This window comes from Metopolophium dirhodum, chromosome 8 (assembly GCF_019925205.1).
Source record: "Metopolophium dirhodum isolate CAU chromosome 8, ASM1992520v1, whole genome shotgun sequence".
Classification (NCBI taxonomy): domain Eukaryota; kingdom Metazoa; phylum Arthropoda; class Insecta; order Hemiptera; family Aphididae; genus Metopolophium; species Metopolophium dirhodum.
Genome location: NC_083567.1, coordinates 13,006,580 through 13,028,638, shown reverse-complemented (window position 1 = coordinate 13,028,638; position 22,059 = coordinate 13,006,580). Strand labels below are relative to the sequence as shown.

At 27.5% G+C, this 22,059-nt stretch overlaps 2 protein-coding genes across 3 annotated transcripts; both read right to left on the bottom strand.

The window, feature by feature from the left end:
• Nucleotides 1-274: 274 nt before the first annotated feature.
• Nucleotides 275-4,065, bottom strand: LOC132950628 (transmembrane protein 231-like). 2 transcript variants are annotated; one of them, XR_009665228.1, is made up of 6 exons: nt 3,834-4,065; nt 3,599-3,756; nt 3,383-3,511; nt 3,083-3,299; nt 1,053-2,998; nt 275-959 (listed from the first exon to the last, which is right to left on the bottom strand). XR_009665228.1 is itself a non-coding variant. In XM_061022148.1 (5 exons), the coding sequence occupies exons 1-5, from the start codon at nt 3,970-3,972 to the stop codon at nt 2,745-2,747; spliced, it is 897 nt and encodes a 298-aa protein (XP_060878131.1). In that variant the 5' UTR covers nt 3,973-4,065; the 3' UTR covers nt 275-2,744. The 2 variants fall into 2 exon arrangements, 1 of the variants encoding a protein (XP_060878131.1); XM_061022148.1 differs by having other exon boundaries at nt 275-2,998.
• A 1,788-nt stretch (nt 4,066-5,853) lies between these two features.
• Nucleotides 5,854-14,440, bottom strand: LOC132951033 (dynein regulatory complex subunit 7-like). The gene is made up of 13 exons (XM_061022715.1): nt 14,040-14,440; nt 13,508-13,655; nt 9,978-10,103; nt 9,430-9,615; nt 9,222-9,371; nt 8,905-9,135; nt 8,669-8,837; nt 8,340-8,603; nt 8,142-8,271; nt 7,804-7,891; nt 6,768-7,193; nt 6,497-6,688; nt 5,854-6,406 (listed from the first exon to the last, which is right to left on the bottom strand). The coding sequence occupies exons 1-13, from the start codon at nt 14,438-14,440 to the stop codon at nt 6,164-6,166; spliced, it is 2,754 nt and encodes a 917-aa protein (XP_060878698.1). The 3' UTR covers nt 5,854-6,163.
• Nucleotides 14,441-22,059: the final 7,619 nt, after the last annotated feature.

Sequence of the window (22,059 nt, the reverse complement as noted above, 5' to 3'; positions counted from 1 at the left end):
ACATTTAATATAATATTATTTTTAATTTTTGTAATTACTGGACAAAAGAAGAGCGAAGCTGATTTAAAAAGTGGGTCTTGCGAGTCGTGCAATGCACAACTATATTAGAACTATGAGGTTTGTTCAATTATTAATTAAAATAATGTTTCTGTTATAAAATGCAGATAAAAGTATTCTGTATCCAATAAATATTGTATTATTTAATAGATCTATAAATTCTGATGTGGCTGTATCTATTTGTATAAAAATATTTATTAAAACTATTATGGTTTCATTCTGATAAGTACAGAACTTAAAAAAAAATAATCTATTTACTATTTAGTATACTACATATTATAAGCAATAATAATAGTTACGTATAAAACTTACATGACACATGCGAATTGTTAGCTCTAATATTGTTGGGATGAAGTTTTGTTTTTTTCCTCACGATATACTCTTTCAAATGTTTTTAAGTCGAACATTTATTTGGATATAAAAACAATACCTAACATTGCGTCAAGAATATTTTTTAATCATTGTACATTAAACGTGATCGTTTTAAAAAAAATGACTACACCGGGTTCCATAAAAGACATCCTCCTGGACAATTAAATCTGATTGTTATAACAATACAATGACCTTTTCTCCGTTCATTTTTTATTTTCCATTATTAATCCTACTGGCTATAGGAGAACAAACAAATTATTAGATAATGTTCATTATATTCCCGGAACCTATACCTAGCATGCCATAATTAATTTACTTTGGTTTCCCTGTGAACTTGATTGCCAAAATTTGTTTTTTTTTTCACTTCCTTAATTTTTTCCACTCTAAATTTTGAATATGTATCTATATATACATCCACTGGTGCCGAATTCTCGTATCAGGTACATGCGGTCGCGGTCCAACGGGTTCGAACGTGCGTGCAGGATTCTTACAAATGTTCCCTCCGATGAAATTATTTTTTGATGGTTGTTCTAAAACGTTATTAGGTATAATATATATTATTATACATAATGTATATATATACGTATATGTTAACTGTTTACACATGACCAACACCCGGCTACCTGGCTGAAGGTGTTTGATCACTTGGAGATCATATAAGTTGCAGACAACGTCCGCCACAAGTTGATTGTATTGATGATTGCCGCGGCCTTGCGGTGAATACGATACGCTGTTATTTGCATCCGGTAAAATTATCTTCCATCCGAACGAGAAAAGAGTGCAATCTCACCAAGGCGTAGAGCCTAACAATGGCCGCCGACGGGGGTATATTAGGTAGGTATATTACAAAATAATAAATAATATAGGTACGGTTGTAAGTCAAAATAATTGTATTTGAAACATGTTTTTTCTTTCGGTCTAAAATAATATTATATTATACATATAGGTAGGTACCTAAACATCATAAATTTATGATTTTTTTTTAAAATTTTATTAAAATAAAATAGTGTATATAGTGGTAAAATCAAATGGTTTCATAAACGCCTGCATTTAAATAGGTATTCAACATCCCATTATATTTCGATACATGTCAAAACTGACATTAAATAAATATGATTATTGTACATGTTGTATATTATATGAATGAGAATGAAAAAATTGTTATATCGTATTAATAAAGACGTCTTATTGTATTATCCATTGTCAGCTAACGGTAATATTACTTCTTATCTAGCTATAATTACACAAAATATAATATTGTTACTTTTATTCTCACAGCCATACTGAATTTTTTCAACACACCTCCCGTAACATGCATAATGCATATAGTAGTATATTCTAGATTTTATAAATTCGATTTTGAGCAGAACGAGAAAAATATTGGCCTTTATTAGTGTATAGTAATTTATATGGGTTTTTAGTTTTCTATACTACACAGTTAGCTTATCTTTAGCTGAATGTCTTTCTTATACATATATGTAGTTAAATATCTACAGGTAACCGGTCACAATATCAAATAATAAATATCCGGAAAAAACCATCACTTACTGCCTTTAGATACACTTGGGGTTATTGGCTAATTCTGCAAAATAAAAATATCATCGCATAGAATGACATTTTTTTCATTGGCAGATAAAAGATGACACAGCACGAGCCGTAAATAATGAGCTTTTCCACGTCATAACCGGAATTCCTGATTGGAGACGTAAATAAAATGTAAAAACAATGTTACCTATATTACTTGCGTAATTTACACACGCCATCTCACATAACATTATCGATATTAAGACACAATATATACATCTCAATATTATACAAAATATATAATTTACCTACTTTTCATTTTGTATTACTATACCAACTTATTACTTTTAAGTTATACTATATTATACGCATTCAACAATGCACATTTACACGTTCATTTTAATTTTAATTTTCGATCATTATTGGGTCATAATAGTAATTTAATAAAATATGAAATAAATAAGTTTAGAACTGTTTTATTTTAGTTTTTAGTTTTATATTATTCACGGGAGGAGTGGGACAAATTTTTATTTCCAGAGTGGCATGAACAAAAAAATTTTGGGAACCGCTGGATAAATTTATATAGACACTATACTTATTAGTACTAAACTGTCTACATTAATACATCTTTTTTTTAAACTTTGAGTTATAGATTATAAATTAAGAAATAATATATAGGTTAAAATGTAATAGTATACTATATTATAATCAGCGAGAAAATCATTTTTCATTTATTTTATAAATATAACTAAAATAATAGATATTCTATTATATGACGATTAAAAGTTACTCTACATCGAACGTTCGATTTTCGTAGTAACTATATGATTTGTAAATAAAAACCGCTTAACTTTTTTAAATATAAATACTGATAACACAAGTATTGAAAAATATTGTATCCATGCCCACTTCATTACTTGCCAAAACTTTGGTTTGTATAAAATCTCCACAGAACCGTAGTTTATCTTAGTTTTAATTAAAAATGGCTGTTGATAAGGTCGACCTCTTGTCCACTTTACTAAAACGTTATCCAATTTAGTAGAAACTAAAAATGTAATACATATTACATATACATACCATATACATTAAATCCATCGATATATAATTATAAATAATTTAAACAACTTACGAGTACGTTTTGAGTATTCCTCGTATATGTTAACCAGCCAGTCGGGAGATTCAAATAACAATATAGGTCTATTCATACGAATAGGTTTCCTCGGTGTACATACTAAGGGCGTTTTTTGTATCAAGTTTAAATCTCCAAATACGTCCAGTCTACCGCCAGGCAATCCAGAACTGTGAGTAATAACTGCCATGGATTCCATTTCAAGTAAACACAAATCCTATTGAAAACAGATTAGGAACGTTATTACACACCAAAAATATGAATTTTAAAACAACATGTCAATACTACATTTATATTTACTTGTATTTTGAAATCAAATATCAGCAATAATGTTATAGAATGTACATCCAACGTTTCATTCGTGGTCAAGTATAACTCTAAGTCCAGAAATTCTTTTTTTCCATCAATGTTAATATCTTCTTCTATAACCTTATGAAATATTGTTTGTGATTTACAGTCATGTATAGTGATGGTTAAAAGCTAAATAAACTATCACAATATGTATACGCGGTATACCTTGATAGTGGAACAAAAGCCCGTAGTTTTTAATGTCCGAGGAAAATTTCCGCAAATCAGCGGAGACGTGGGATCAGAGGTTTCAGCATATAACAAATACTGCAACTTAAATTGTACCATAGGCTGTTCTCTATATTTCTCGTACTTAATCCATAGTCCTGAAAATAGTAATACAATTACACAAAATAATATCCTGTTGCAATGGTTGAAGTAAAAATATTATTCAATATATTACCACTGCTTCGGTAGCAAAATAGCAGCGGCAAGGTAAAAGTTAGTAACGTTATAACGACGTATAAAATAAATGCCTTAGAACAAACAGATGCTTTGTACTTGACTCCGAATGATTTACTATAAACTACGCGCACCGACATGATTCCATGCTTGTACTGGTTCTTTGTATAATATAGTTAACGCTGAAAACCTCAGGTTTGTTTTGTTGATAGTTCCCATAGTAACAGTCTAACCCTTGACAGAACTAGGTGTATGTTCCCCCATATACAGGGCGATGATCTACTGCAGCGGAAATCCATTTCGTTTTTTATTGCTCACATTTGAATAAGTAGGGTAGGTACATAATATAATAATTACTCCCAGCGATTATTACTCGCCCTGCAGTTAAAATCACCGGGAGTAAATTTCACCGGTCACACCGGGTAATCCTTTTAAGTGTCACGCTCATTTTCTCAGTCAATTTTTGTATTTTTCAGTATTTTATTTTTTGATACTTATAACGATATAACTAAAAAGTGGTGATCGGAAGTTGTACAAACTGAAAGTAAACTGCTAGAAATACATTATTTACAATGACGAGTTTAAAAATAGGACATTCAAAATGCATATTTCGTCAATTTTAGAAAAAAATGCATATTTCTTAATTTCTTTGCAAAAAGTGCATATTTTAATGTTAAAAAAATGATGTTTTAACTCTACAACTTACGTTTTTTAGTAATCAATTCTACAAATATTTAAAATATATTTTTATTAGTACTATTTGATGTTTATATACCTACCAATTATATTTTTTCAGTTCAATAACTTATATTATCGCCAACCGGCAACTATTTACAATTAGTTGTTCACACATTAGATTTTTCTTTTATACAGTTATTTAATAAAAAAAAATGTCTAATATATATTATGCAATAATATAGGTACTTGCATTTATACATTTTCATTGGACTTTTTAAAAATGTTTTTGCATATTTTCTTCTTACATTTTGTTTGTAGTTTTAAAATTGTTTTAAATGTCAAACCCTAATTGTTTTTAAATACATAGGTACCTGTATAAGGAAATATTTTTAAACAATATTTGAGTTGAATCTTTCGATATTTATCAAATACCTACTATCTTTATTATATATACTCGACTTCACCTGGGAAAAAATAAATAATTATAAAATACAGCGCATATTATGCATAGGTATTATAGGTAATTTTAGAAATTATATTTTCTAGGATTTAATTTTCTGGAAAATTATTATCTACATTATGTCATTATAACTTTCTGTAAAACTACGATCTGTAATTCTGTGGTTTCAGACTTTCGACTTTCTGGAATTAAAATAAAAATATTTCATGTTCATTTTATTTTTAATATGAAAATAATCCTGGAACCTTGATTTCCAGTTATTTTATTTTCTATAATAATTATGGTTACTATAATTTTATTTTTCTGTTAAATTTACTTTATGGATTACTTACGTTAGGTTAATTTATTTTCTGCAAAATTATGGGTTCACCTTCAGAGCTCTATTTATTTTCACTCTCTTGGTGGTGCAACATAGCAAATTTTAATTTATCAGATCCAGTTTGGTGTTAATTGCGTTGATATTAGAATGAAATTAACGGTAAGAATATTATTTAGGACATCTCTTAGGGTTTTATTGATATTTTAATTTTAAAACGAGTTATGGGTATTTTAAAATTGCAATATTTTACGTAGTTAATATTTATAACTTACTTTTAAATTAAAATATCATTATATCAATGATAAATAGAAAACTATCAATGAAATATCAAGTGCTTATGAGGTGCTCAAGAGTCAAGATTCTCTCCTTCAAGTTCGATACTAAGTCAATCACTCTAATATTAAATATAACGACATAAAATGTAATCTACTGAACGAGATTTTGTTACGCGTGTGGGTCAGTGAGAGGAAACATCAGAAACAAGTAATAATGCGCCGAAATTCTTTAACTATAGCATAATTATGTTATATATCTATTAGTATACCTAATATACTGTCAAATACTTGTAAATAGTTGTAAATACTGACCTTCCAAAAAATTATGTGGATAGGTTTGTAGCATAATGTATAAATATAAATATAATATAATATAAATATACAGTGATCCATTTAACTTAAGACACTAATTATTTCAGAAATAACTAACATTTTTGAAACCATTTCTTTTACATCATGATATTTTCAGTTAGAAAAAAAAATTCGTATAAGTAACAAGTTGTTTATTAGTTATAAGTATTTAAAATGTTGATGCGAGGGGAGTAATGGACAATATATTGCGGGGTGTATCAGCTGTGATAAAAATATTATTTCATTGGTTATATTTGAAAACATAATTTTAAAGGTGATAAAGTTTTAAAATCAGGATAACTATTTAAGTATGATGCCAAGTTATTGTATCTCTCAATACGAGTTTCATTGTATCTTTCCATTCTCAACGCCAATACGTTAAGTTCGTTTTTCAACAACGAACACAATAATAACGTTTTATTCTTGAGTTCAACTTCTTTGAACCGGTCAGTTTCTAGTGCCTTCACCATGGATTGTAACTTGAATTGTTTCTACAAAAACACACAAATAAATGTTTTAATTTTGAAGTATGTTTTAATTTTATAGTTCGTTTTAATTTTTACTCAAATACTCAATTATACCGTTATAAATAATTTTTTAGTTCGTATAAACTGTTTTTTGGTATATTGTTTAAAGTTTTGAATGATTTTTTCACGAACGTTTAAAGCATTCTTATCTTGTTCGAACAATCTTTTAATTATGACATGGTATGGCAAAGAGTTATCTATTTGTTTTGCTTTATCTCGTTTAGAAAGAGCGAGCTTTTTATCTTTCTAAAAATTATAAATTATTTTGTACTTTCACGTATAGAATTATAATTTATAATTTATAAAAATAAAAACATAAAATTACTTCGTTTTGGAGTAATTTTCTGATCCCATGATTTCTGTCCCAATCCAATGAATCGATCTCTAACTTAAACACTATTCGTTCTCGACATCGAATCTCTATCATTTTTATAATATCATCCTCTAGTTTCGATACGTTACGAAGTGCTTCTTTTTCGGCTTCAATCATATCTTTTAACATGATATACGCTTCGTGGGTGTTTAAATGTCCCTCATATGGATAAACAATATCTTCAATAACAGATTTAGTATCAAACTCTTCATTTCTTGTCATAGTAGGCTTTTGAAATAGTCTACTTGATTGCGTTATCTGCCCTTCACCATATTGATATTGAACATAAATACTATTAAATTCAAGATTAAAACTTATGGTGGCAATATCTCGATCTTTATGTTTTGATTCATCTCTTAAATATTTTTCAACGATACTCTGCAACACAGTGTCACAGTGTACGAATTACATAGGTATTAAACTCCAATATCAACTATTCAACTACCTTTTTACAAGACCACTGAGGTATAAATAGAAATCACATTAAAAATTATCAATTAGTTCTTACATTTTAATTGAATATTAATATAAATTAATTTAAACTTCTATTTTGGATGTTTATAAGTTCTCAACAGTAAAAACGTTTAAACATTTTAATATATTAACTTACAAGTTATTAAAACCATTTCAAATGCATTTCAAATCAATTTATACAATGAACCGTTTATAAAACTGCTAGAAATAGATTGATTTTATTATATATATTTTCTTTCAAAAACAGATAATAAACGTTTGGAAAATGAACCTAGTACCCCAAAAGAAGTTTTTTATGGTTTGAGTTTATTAAGTCTTGGCTCTCTGGCCTTTGCGACTCCACCAAATAAATTCCTGGAGCCACCTCTAATTGTTATATTATATAATAAAAATAAATTGATAACGTGCAATTCAATAGGTTTTAGCTATATTTATAAGAAGTAATTTATTAAATATTATTTCTTATTTGTCATAAAATGAAGGATAATATAAAAAAATAATCAGTATTAAATACCGTAGGTTTCCTCTTGACGTTTAAATTCTGGCAATCATTTTTTTCTATTTGTTGAAATATACACTTGCGGCAGAATAATAAATCTGATCTGGAATAATTAACGTATAATATTAATTTAAAAACTTATATAGAATCATGCCATTTCATTAGATTAGATCAATACAGAAATAGTAAAATTATAGCATAAAATATTAAATCAGAAACGTATATAACTATAACTATAACTAACCGAAAAAACATTATTGCGTAACATATTTAAAATATTAATTCTTCATGTAAATACTTAAAGATACAATTTACCTACTATTTTAGCGAAAATATAGAACATACTGACTAACCTATCATTAAATATAGTTATGAAACTATTGTCATCGATGTTTAATTCAGCCATTGAATCAAGTCTCAAATTATAAAACGTAACAAAACGCTTGATCTTTATATTGTTACAATCGCCATTAAACGTATGTGCTATAGGATATAAAACCATCAAAAATGTAATTTAATGATTATTTTTATATCTTTAAAATAGTAAATACTTTTTAAAAAGTCATCCCGGCCGCTTCTAAAATATTCTACAGTTTCATTTTCTTTATAGGTATATTTTGTCTCAACACTGATCAACTTGTCTATTCTATGTTTGTATATTTCTGTAACAAATGTTTTATTAACATATTCGAAATCAGAAAAGAATGTGGTTTTTTCAATTAATCCATCAGGCATGATGTAATCAGCATAAAACTCTTTGATCGCATTCATATATGTTACAACTTTTTTACCGCTAGGATATAGCATATGATATTCTAAAAATAGTATACATTTTAATTTAACAAATAATTTTGGATTTTTAATGACCAAATATTCATACTGTTCCTAGGAACTTCTAAAACGTTAACCCACGAGTTGGGCATCACAAGATGTTTGGATGTTGTATTTTCATTATGCTTTAAATCTAATGTCTCGCCTCGTAAACTTTGAGGTTTATCTGGTAAAAAATTTTCCCAACACTTTGTATTCGTTAAAGTAAAATTATACTGCTATATATACAAAATAAATATTTTAAGTTAGTAAATATTATAATCTAAATTTATCAGTAATACACACCGTACAACCTCCGTCCGGTGACTGTAAATTAACCCAATAATTTCTATGATTCCAAACCGCTTCTACTCCAGTATAATTTTCATCAGAGATTTCTTTCCGCTCACCCGTACTAGGTTCAATAAAATATGGAATCTCGTTTATATTTTCGTCCTCAATTTGCAATGGTATAATTAATACCCAAGCATGCACTCGTTTCCCAAATAATGAATCAGAAGAATCATTAAAGTCGATCTAATATTTCGTATTTATCAATAAAAATTAAACACAATCTTATTTTCAAATAGCTACAACATTTATATAATATAATATAGGTATACCTCTTTAACTTCATCTTTGACCACAGTTTTATTTTGTTTTTCTTCTATTAGAAACTTAACATATTCGCTGCACAAATCATTCTTAGGTTCTAATGAATTCGCGTCATCTAAATCTTCCGAAATATTTTCGGAATCTGACTTTTTTGGATCCTTCAATCATTAATATTTATGTTAAAATTAATGTTGTACCAAATATTATAATACATACATATTCTTCTAGGTCTATCTTGACTTTTTTTAGGTCATTATTGCACATGATTTCTGTAGCATAACCATAAACAACAAAAGCATTGCACTCACAACCAATTAAAAAAGATACTAACAGTATCGCAATTTCAAAACAATTAGCAGTTTGCATTTCTATTGTTGTTGTAGGAGACATGATTTTGTTAGGCTGAAAATATGGATGTTTAATTATTCTGAAGTTTGAGATATTCATTACTTTTGAGTTTTGGTTTTTTGTGTTCACTTAATGTTGTTACTTATTTTATTTCAGTAGTTGCTTCATAGCCAAAATTTGAGAATAGTATTATAATAATGTAAGCTCTAAAAGTCTAAACAAAAACTGCAATTTATGAACTCTAATCGTTATGTACTACATAGTTCTGTACTTTTGTATTGAAAATAATATATTATAAAGCATACATAATACACATAAGACACGTTGATTTTAAGTACGTTTTTCGTAAAAAAAAAAAATAAATAATTTAGAAATTATTATTATTTATAATACGTATATATAATATTATATCATACCACAGCCACAGGATCTTCTAACTTGATATATGTTATGTGCTTGGCAACAAATTCACTGTAACTGATCAAATCTCTCAAATTGGGGTAGACTAATCGAGATGGTTTGATTGTAGTGCAAACACATTTCTAAACACGTAAAATATATACGATATTATGATATATGAAGTTCCAACTACCTTATGTATATTATACATATATTATAATTTATATTATACTCGCATTAAATAGCAAAGGCGTCCGCCGGGGGGGGGGGCAGTCCCCCCTTGGCTTTTTCTGAATCAATTAACGTCCTAAAAAAACTTAAAAATTCCCTAAAAAGTCTAAATAATACAACCATCATTTTTATTTTTAATAATATTTATATACATTCTAATATAAATTTGGTATAAATTATAATATACATTTTAAAATTTTAAAGGATTGTAAAAAAGTTGTACAGATAAAACAGATCGTTTTGAACTTCTTTAACTTGAAAAATTGAGTATGCCTTTTTTATAGGTTTAGATCACATATTTATAATAAAAATCAGGTCAAAGCATGTACAAATTTCAAAATGCCCCAAAAATCCAAATTACCTTAAAATTTAAAATTGTCAAAAAATAATAAAAACTTCTTATTCTATTTGTGTTTATTTGATAAACCAAGTATCTCGTATGCTAGATTCGGAAAACAACGCAAAGAGATCATTTTCAACCCGGGGAAGATTGAAAACTTATGTTAGATCGGTAATAAATAATGATCGTAAATGCTTTGGCTGTATAAAAAATTGAAAGTGATCTAAATTCTAGCATCAATTATCATAACATAGTTAAAGAATTTGCCGAGTCACAATCCAGAAAAAAAAATGTAAAAGTATTAATAACATATTACATGCACAATAAAAAATATATGTTTTTTAAATTGTATTACACCTTTATTCGGTATAAAAAGGAGTTTTTTTTTGTAGCCCTAGGTCGAAAAATTCCTAAATATACGGCGCTGCACCTAATTATATCTATGTATAATTCATAAATAATTTACACGTTCCCTACCTACACCTAAACAAAAAATTAAAAAAGGAAAATATTTTGCCCTTCCCTTGTCAAATTCCTGCGGACGCCCTAGTTAAGTAAATACTTTATTACCTGAGGGCCGATACTGGTTATCAGTACGACAATACATCAATACATCACTAATGCCTAATTTTTTTTGTGCAATCTCTAATCTTTCAAATCTATTAGATAATAACTAATAAATGAATGTGATAAATAACAAAAGAAAAAAGGTGGGTAAGTGGATGTCACTCTGCTGTAATTCAATGATATAATATCATTGTATAAGAAAAACGATTCTAAGCGAAAACGGTCAGTCAGCCTATGATAATATTACCAAGTGTATTTTATGAAATTATTGTGAATAAAGTAATTTATATATAACCTATTTACGTGGAGCCTTGTTTTAAATTTTCAATCCTTAGCTATAAAAGTTGAACATTTCATAAATTTTAATTATTGTCAAAATTTTAACTTTAAATGCTTATAAAAAAAATTGTGCTTATGTATTTTTAATATTTTTCAACTGATATTGTAACAATATATCAGGAGCCTTGCATTAAATTTTCTCGCTTTTTTACCCAACAAATAATTTTATTGATATTAAAAAAAAAACTAAAAAAATTAAAAACTGACAATGTCCGTAAACAGCTCAATAAGAGTCAAATTATTTTCAAAAATCTATCGTGTATAGAAAATGCTAATATAAACATTCAGTGAAATTTTCTACATTCATACGTTTTTAATTACAACAAAATAATAATATCGTTACATGAGAAATCGAGTGAATATCAAATGTTGTAAAAATATGAATTTCAAACGCTCATAAAAATTTAATTTGACTTTCTTGTAGACATTTTTTTTTTTTGATAAAGGTAGACAAACTTATGGATAATCTTGTATTACATTTTCAAATGTTAGATTTAAAAAGAAAATTTTTTATGAATTTCTAACTCAAAATAATTTGCAAATTTTCGTGATTTTTCCGTATTTTGTCAAGATTTAAACTTTAAATGCTTATAAATAAAAACTGTGACTAAGGATTTTTAATATTTTTCAAATATCATTGTAACAATAAAGTAGGAGCCTTGTATTAAATGTTCAAGCTTTTTACTCAACAAATAAAGTTGTATTGACATCCATACAAAAAAATACTAATAAAATTGGAAACTGAAAATGTTCAAAATAGTTCAAAACAAATCTAAATATTTTTAAAATTTTAATGTGTATAGAAAATGCAAATATAAACAACCAGTGAAATTTTCATGTATAAACGTTCATTTGTTTTAGAGTAACACCAAAAACCAAAATCGATTTTCTCAAAAACAGATTTTGCGTAAAAATTTCCGTTTTTCCTTAATTTTTCTTTTTTTTTGCATGGCGCTTTTGAAAATTACTGGGACATTTTTACTTTTGACTGTACGTAAAATGTATTTCATAATTATTTCGTTCATATTTGGCAAAAGTAGATCATATATAATCATAAATGTCATTTTTTGTATTCCTTAAGTTTTTTTATTTGGGTAGAACACGATTGCGTACGTTTGTCCTTTTTGACAACACGATTGCGTAGTGCGTACCTATGTTTGAAGATGGGTAGCAAATATCTTTAAGAAAAAAAAATAAACACTATTGTATATGAAATTGTATGCAACGTTGTCAAATTTATTAATTTTACAATATACCAAATAAATATCCAGTAAATGTAGACTTTTATAATACTCAATATAAATGTTAGTTAGTAATTATTATAGGTGTACAAAAGTCGTATATGTGTGTGTATGTGACTGAGTGATGTGATTATGTGAAGCTGCTCTGGACTCTTTTATTTAATAATTAGATCATATTTTGTATATTGTAAAAGGTTACGATTCACGACTGTTATAAGAGTTGTTTATGTCTATATACATTGTGAATATAATATAATATAATTATAATATAGTATAATATGCATTCACAGTCATGGCTCTCAACAATATGTTATGATGTTGAGTTGGTTTATGAGCTTGTAACTTAAGAGTTAAAAGACAATGTTTAAATTTGTTATATTATTGATTTGTTAAACAACTTATAAGTTATATGTAAATATGTTACATATTTTCTGTTTCATAAAACAAACAAACTTTTAAAAATTTTCATTTGGAATTTGACGACTATAAACTTTTTGATAAAATAAACATTTTATTTTTATTTTTCATGGAAATGAAATATTTCAAGAAAATAAATTTCATGAAATTTTAAAACCCTAACAATAAGCGTAGGTAATAAAAGCTAAATGATTATTAAAAAAGCAATGTATTTATAAATTATTTTTAGTGTAATCATGTGGTACCTATATACTAGTATGAAAATTGGCAACAACGCTAAATAATTCGTACGCAATCGTGTAGTTGAAAATCAGGTAAAATCGTACGCAATCGTGTAGCTTAAAATGTGTCACCAAAAACAATCGTACGCAATCGTGTTTTACCCTTTTATTTCTTATCCTTATTATCATACCTGTACACCGCATTCATTTAGGAGTACTAAAACCAACTGTCTTCTATTCGGATATTTTATTTTAAATTGTTCAACAAAATTGTTGGCGTTTAAAATTATCAGCTTTTCTATACTTGTAGTTTTTGTGTAAGATTCTGGTACGTTTTTCCTATAAAACGTTAAAATAGTTATATAATTACTTGTTGCCGAATAGCCGTTCTCGTAATATTTTCAACGAATGCAACAGCTTGCCTACATGGCTATACCTTAGGTATAATAAAACACATTTATATCTACTCAAATAACTTCAACGCAGAAATAAACGATAAATCCACGTTACCTACCCTACCACAATGATATATAAAAAAAATTACTAAATAAAACACTGAAACTACTTAACATACCTACAATTAATGCAAAAATAAAAATATATTATAATATATATTGTAAATGTAATATTTATTAAAAACCAGCAATCAATAAAACTTTTGTTGTATATAATATTCAAATATAATATATAATGGTACCTAATTATACTATTAGTAACACTTACTCGTTCATAGTATATTCATACAATGTATTCGACCATTCTAATTCAACATCCGACAAGTTAGTTTTGACTGCTTCCAGAGCATCGCTGTAAAGTAGATCGACATGTTTGTGATTGTCATCTTCGAGTTCACCATCAGTCGTCGAATCTAATTCGGACAGCGTTTTGTCATATTGATTATTGATATCGTTAACTATTTCATTCAGTTCTAGTGCTGTTCTCTTATCCCCGATTAACAACGAACAATCATTATTGAAACTTGATTCAGAACTAGAGTCTGATTTATCGTCGTCATTACTATCAAACAATACGTTGTTATCGTCTTCGACTTCTTCAATCAACTCGGCAAGATTAGGCGAGTTATTAAAATCCCCCCATATCCAATCCAACGAATCGGAATCCATTCTACACGAAACGTCCAAAACTCGAGAACACAATGTGGAATATTTTTCTATTACCTACCTAGATATACAATATACATTATACATACTCGTATTATAGTCGTATGTAACTAAGACCATCGAATGAAGATTGTTTGATCAATAACATGGGTAAACGTTAACGCTTTAAAAAAACATTATAGGTTTCGACATTTCAACTTTGATGAGTTAATTATACTATAAGGATTTATAGTTTTGATGAGTGGAGTAGAATGTCACTAATTATATTTATATAATTATTAATTAACTGCTTAGTTAATATTAGAAATGTAGATATAGGTACATCGACATTTTTAGAAAAATATTCTGCTTAGGAATATGAAACTAAATATTTATGCAGTCTTTCAAAAAAGTAAAAACTTAAAAATGATAACCATACAAGTATTATACATACCTAGATTACTTTTTCAAAAATAAAGTTTTGTACAATCTTACCTAATGAGCTGAAATAATTTCAAGAAAATATTTTAAACGTAACAACTTTTCGATAAAATGAGTATACCTATATTTGTCTATAAAATAATCACATCGTATAATATTTTACTTTGACATTTTGGAAACTGTAGTACTTATAATATTCTAATCTTATAGCTTAATTGTTACCTATCAATTTCCGAAAAAACATGGGGGGATGCAACGCACGCCCACTATCCTACTTAAAAAACTGTACTATACTCCCACCCCAATTACCAGTATACCACCAATATATTATTATATGTATATTATATTATTATTTTGTATATTGTATAATAATATAATATTATGCATGTGAGGTTCGGCCATAAAACACTGCGACGACGACGACGACGATGATACCGACTCGGAATCGTGGACATTTCCCCCCCCCCCCCCCGACCGTTTTCGGTGTAGTAGAACTTTTTCCTTCCAATATATTTTTGATGCGAACATTTTCCCACCATTTTTTTTTTTAAAGTTTACCATTTAATAATATAATATTATTATTTATTTATGCCTATTGTCTAATATTTTCAAATATTTTCATAAATATAATAAATTTATAAATTATATATATTTTCAATATATTAAATTGTTAAATATTCAAACTGTAACAGTTATAATAAAAAAAAAAATAAATAAATATGAACAAAAGCTAAAAAATATAAGTTATGAAATAACAAAAGAATTAGAATTCAAATGTTTTTTACAAAATATATCATTTTTACGTCGGAATTTTTAATTATTTTTATTAATTTATTATTAATTATATTTTACTTTATACCTACCTACTTATTTTTTTTAAAATCTTCATTGTTTCAAGTTAGGAGTTCAGTTGATGAAACATATAGATTTATAATATATTTTTTATTTTATTTAAAAAAAAAAATTCTTATAAAATAATAAATAATAATATATTATTAAATTTAATATTATTATTTATTAGTCGATAATTAACTTTAAAAAAAATGGGGGGAAAATGTACGCATCAAAAATATATCGAGGGAGAAATGTCCTACTACACCGAAAACAGTCGGGAAGTTCCGGGGGGGAAATGTCTATTTACCACCGACTCGCCGTCCTACGACAATCGGTCGCACGTTGCGTCATTATACTTACGACAACGACAACGCACGACGAGACGCTTTAAAAAAAAAAAAAAAAGTTATAGTTTATGAACCCGAGTCACCACCACTTAAACTTCCTGAACATGCCACTGCACTCTCGTATAAATGTATATGATATAATAATAATTTTAACTTACTACGATACTAACTTAGATACTAAAAAAATCATTTACTTTTAAATAACTTTATAAAATTTGTTTTTGATCACTTATTATTTATTGTCAGTTATTATTGACATTGAAAAGAAAAGTTTTGTATTGTTTCTAAAAAGAAACCGATTGCCAGCAACAATGATTATTTTTCTACCCATTGTCATCAAATCCAATTAAATATATTTATAGTTCAAGTTCACATACATCGGATGTTTTTAAATCGTAACTATTTGCAAGAGCAATGTTGAATACTTGAATTTTATTAATGTTTTATTTATGTGTCACGTTGAAACATAAAAGAGGTTTACACTTAAGTGGCCGACACAAACTGCATTGTTCTTTGTAGGTAAGTGAATTGTGAATATTCAAAAAATAGTGATAAAATAGTGTAAAACTTGTATCAAGTTATTGATCATAAAAAAATTAATATTTTTTGAAATTAATTATACTATTATAGTTATTAGTTAATGAACACTAAACCATTAACCTTGCACTAAAACTTTATACTTACCAAAAATAAGGACTAAAACTATACTTTTTAATGAAAATAATTATAAATCAGATTTATTAATTGTAATAATATACAATATACTATTGTTATATGCTATCGGTAATATACACGGTTACACCCTGCACAAAACATGGTATGCCTAATATCATAGTACTTACTACCTGTAACCTAAGTGCTACACGTTTGTGTATGTTTTGCAGCTGTGCTACTTAAAGTTATATATATATATATATATATTGCATATAAGACGATGTCCATTGTAATAATTATAATTTATAACAATACAACCATAGATCGCGATCTAAATAGTGCATAATATAGTAGGTATATACTGTACACTATACGGTTATACACATAGTATACCTATACAACACACGGATGCTTCAGGGAGGCCAAATGTGTCACGTTTCGTGTGTAAAAACCGCATAACGAGGTGTACGACGTACCTAATACCTATATCTACTATTTACCTGCAACAATCTAACCCGCACAAGTTCTTATGACTTATATTATATGCGATCATGTGAATAATAAAATCGCATACGCCTAATAATATATTATGGAAGCTATTTACCGAGAACGTTGCAAAAAATAAATTGTTGGTATTCTTTGTGGTTAAACGCATTGTGGAATACAAATAAATGTACAATTGCTTAGTATTGTTAGTTGTAACGTATTTTTTTACATTCGTAAACGGTAAATCAAATAGATATTATTAAGTGAATCGTTTTTGTACGCAATACATTTTGTAAAACATATTTGATAACAACTAGATATATTATTATATTATTTAGACGCATAAGTTAATAATAAATATAGCAATATAGAGTAAAAGTAGGTAATCCATTATGATAACTAGAATAAACCTTTAATTTTTTTTAAAGGCACATTCCATATCTTAGTATAAGCAGGGCCGTCCCTAGGGCAGGGCGAGTCGGGTGCTCGCCCCGGGCCCCGCACCCCACGCCTTTGCCAGTTGGACAGGCTCCGCTTTTAAAGATACAATAAAAAAAAGTAAAGTTAATAAGCAAAAAAGAAATTATCACTTATATATTTTAGATTCTGAGCGAAGCGATGAATGTATTGATTTTACAATGATTTGTGTTTTTTTTAAATTTTTTTTTTTTGTGTGTCTGTCATCACTTTTTAGGACAGTAAAAGTGCTTGGATTTTCTTCAACAGTAACTTTTCTGATAGGAAAGTGAATCTAGTTGGTACTTTGGGGGAGTCAAAAGTAAAAATTTCCCAGTAGTTTTCAAAAGCGACGTGAAAAACAAAAGAAAAATTAAAGAAAAACGGGAATTTTTACGCAAAATCTGTTTTTGAGAAAATCAATTTTGGTTTTGGGTGTAACTTTAAAACAAATGACCGTAGGTACATGAAATTTTGACTGAATGTTTATATTAACATTTTTTATAGACCATACAATTTTGAAAATTGACTCTTTTTGAGCTGTCTACGGACATTGTCAGTTTTCAATTTTTTTTAGTTTTTTTTTCTATAAATATCAATAAAATTTTATTTATTGGGTAAAAAAGCGTAAACATTTAATGCAAGGCTCCTGATATATTGTTACAATAGCAGTTGAAAAATATTAAAAATACATAGGCGCAATTTTTTTTTTTGTAAGCTTTTAAAGTTCAAATTTAAAATTTAATAATTATTTTGTAGTTAAACATTTATAAAATGTTCAACTTTTATAGCTAAGGATTGAAAATTTAAAACAAAGCTCCACGTAAAAAGGTTATATATAAATTACTTTATTCACAATAATATCATCAAATATGATATAATAATACTTGGTAATATTATCATAGGCTGACTGACCGTTTTCGCTTAGAATCGTTTTTCTTATACAATGATATTATATCATTGAATTCAAATCTAACACCATCCATTACTGTACAGCAGAGCGACATCCATTTACCCGCCTTTTTTAAATTGGATTTGTATTTTTTTGTACACAGTTTTTTGTTTTTTCCGTCGTGGTATTCTTAGTTGAATTTGGACTAGCTTTGTTTCATCAGCTGCCACTTCTAACCTTATTTTAGCTATAATAGTCCAAATTGTAGGATGTGTTTGTCCTACTAATTTACTAAACCTATGATTCCATCCTTCCGTCAAATTGTTTGTACGTTCTTCATCATTTAAAGTTGAGTTGTGTACAGAGGTGGTTTGACATTTTTCAGTTAGTGGTTCAACAATAGTTAATACTATACCTACCAACCTACTAAAAATTCATATTATAGGTACAACAACTCAACTAATTTTTTTAACTTTTTTGATAATTATTATTTATTTTAAAACATGCTTAAGAGGACGCCTCACCCGCAAACAAATTTTTATTTGTTATAGAAATTAGGATTTTTTTTTTTAAATTACAAAAAAACATGAAATTCGTTCACATTTTTAAAAAAAATATTTCATCAACTCGTTAAGAATTATGCTTTTCGGTGATAAGAAAAAAACTAATTTATCATAATTTTATTCATCATTCATCACAATAAATTATTAAGATGACGCCTCACCCACATATATTGTCTCCATCTTACAAGTGCGTAACATAGCAAATTGTATGCTCAGCAGAACACATGTAGCTCTGTTAGCTTAAAAATTAGAGTAAATTGACCTCTTATAAAATTTAAAGGAAAAATTATTATCTAGGCAATCTTATAGACTTTTTATTATATTTTATATTTTAATTTACAATTTTAAAATACTCAAAACTCGCTTTAAAATATAATAAAAAACCCACGAGATTGCCCAGATTATAATCTATTACCTTTAAATTTTATAAGAGGTTAATCACTCTTTTTTTTTAAACTAACGGAGCTACACGTATTTTTTTAACTACATGTATTCTGCTGAGCATACAATTTGCTATGTTACGCACTTGTACCTAAGACAAAGACAATATATGCGGGTGAGGCGTCCTCTTAATAATTGTGATGAATAATTAATGAAATTATGATAAATTAGTTTTTTTCTTATCACCGAAAAGCATAATTCCTAACGAGTTGATGAAATAATTTTTTAAAAAATGTGAACGAATTTCAGGTTTTTTTTTTAATTTGAAAAAAAATTTCCTAATTTCTATAACAAATAAAAATTTGTTATAGAAAAAAGACGAATTTTTCAAATTAAAAAAAACCTCAAATTCGTCTACAATACACTTATACACAAAAGCAAATTGATCGAGCTTTGACACATCTGCAGTTGTTGAATTGAATATATAAGTACCTATAAGTGACTACATTTCAGCTAATTTTTCATTAGAGAGTAGTTCAGTATACAATTGTCAAATTGCCTTCCCGCACGAGCCATACATACTATTTTTTGTCACGCCTATGCGTTCATCGATCACGACAAGTCGGCAAAGGTAATGCACTATGCACTATGCAGGAATATTCTATGCAACAACCAGACTATTCTACAAAAACAATTTCATGAAAGAAAATTTTTTGCTCGTCATGCAGGGAGGTTATAATATGAATATAAGATGTAGCTCACGATGTAGATAACTTAAAGTTTATGTTTTGTGAGGACCGTGGTATAGTTTTCAGTGTTGCCCCAATAACTTATTCGAGAGGGGGTAAAAATTTTTTTATCCCCAGTGATTTTTTCACAGCATACAGCATACAATTTATATATAAATGTGTCTAGTGAAGTCTCAACAGAAATTAATGTGACTTTCTGGTAAGGTTTTCTTTTAACTTTTCTTTGGAGGACAGTCGAAAATTTTTTAATTTTCTCAATTTTAAAGAATTTTGTTGAAGTTTTAAAAATAATATATTGTGGATCTGTGTTCAACTTAACCGAGAGAGAAAATTATTTATTGACAATATTTAAAAATAAAAATGTTTAAAGCTCAAATAGAGTCAATATATTTTGAATATCTTGTAAGGAAAATGCTCATATATTATATACAAATTTTGTTAAAATATAAAGTTCTTACGGTTATTCATTTTTGAGTTACAACTGAAAAACATAATCGATTTTGTAGATAACTGGTTTTGTGTAAAAATTACTTTTATATTTATTAATTTTTTTTTTTTGTTTTTCACGACGCTTTTGAAAATTACTGGGAACTTTTTTACTTTTGAGTTTTGACCATGTAATTTACAATATTATTTTACAACAATGTACCAACTAGATTCACTTTCCTATCAGAAAAGATGCTGAAGTAGAAATTTACACAATTTTTCTGTCATAATAAGTGATTGCAGACACAAAATAAAAATAAAATATAAAAGCACAAATTGTTGTAAAATAAAATTCAATCATGTGTGCCGGGGGATCATAACCCCCGATATTTCAGTTAATAGGTACTAAATGTTTTATCACTTGTAAAATAAAAATAGTAACTGTACTATATTATCAGAGATTTTTGACTTTTTAGTTTTTACACAATACTATTGATTATAAATACTAGAATTTATTTATTAATGGTAAAACTATAAATTAAATTATTTATTAGTTATTGGCTATTTCTAACGTTAGCACACGTACACACTGGACGCGTAAAACACTCATTATCTCAAAAAGTATTAATGTTTTTGAAAATATTTTTTTACATAGTTTCAAGTTGAAAAACTATGTTTTTATTAAAAAATTATATTTTTAAATATTTTTTATCTACCTAGGTATATAATTTTTTTACTTTTTTGAATGACAGCATAGAGTTTTAATTCATATTCCAAAGCAGAATATTTTTCTAAGTATTTTGATTCATAAAAATCTAATTTAGGGCGAGTAGTCTATGAGGTATAAGCATTTAAAGTTTATATGGGCGGAGTGGAGTGGTATGGGGTTACCCCGCAAATATGTGTCCACTACTCCGCTTGTCTAAACCTTAAATACTTATAACTCATAAACTACTCGTCCTAAATTCGATATTTATGTATTAAAATACTTAGAAAAATATTTTGCTTTGGAATATGAAATTAAAACTCTATGCTGTCATTCAAAAAAGTAAAAACTTAAAAAATTATAAGGATAAAAAATATTTTTAAATTTAATTTTTTAATAAAAATGTTGTTTTTTAACAACTTGAAACTATGTAAAAAAATATTTTCAAAAACATTAATACTTTTTGAGATAATGAGTGTTTTACGCTTAATAAATCACCCTGTATTTGTACAATATATTTTTATACTTAGGATTTCGATTACCTACCAATTTTGGGGGTACACCCACCCCTTAAAATAGGTGTGGCGTCTGCCACACATAATCCATGGGTTCGGCGCCACTGAGCCTCTGAAAAATTTTAAGTTCACCACGCCACTGCTTGTATCTTCATGAATCATGACTTCATCCCGACATCTCAACATCTGTAAA

Bases quoted from the DNA above. Each gene is read 5' to 3' on its own strand.
- LOC132950628 (XM_061022148.1), bottom strand. From the start codon at position 3,972: ATGTCGGTGCGCGTAGTTTATAGTAAATCATTCGGAGTCAAGTACAAA. The intron at 3,300-3,382 runs GTAAATATAAAT...TGTTTTCAATAG, and splicing joins TATTTGATTTCAAAATACAA to GATTTGTGTTTACTTGAAAT. The intron at 2,999-3,082 runs GTAAGTTGTTTA...TTACATTTTTAG, and splicing joins GGAATACTCAAAACGTACTC to TTTCTACTAAATTGGATAAC.
- LOC132951033 (XM_061022715.1), bottom strand. From the start codon at position 14,440: ATGGATTCCGATTCGTTGGATTGGATATGGGGGGATTTTAATAACTCG. The intron at 10,104-13,507 runs GTATGATAATAA...TTACGTGTTTAG, and splicing joins TAAATGAATGCGGTGTACAG to AAATGTGTTTGCACTACAAT. The intron at 9,136-9,221 runs GTATACCTATAT...ACGAAATATTAG, and splicing joins TCAAAGATGAAGTTAAAGAG to ATCGACTTTAATGATTCTTC.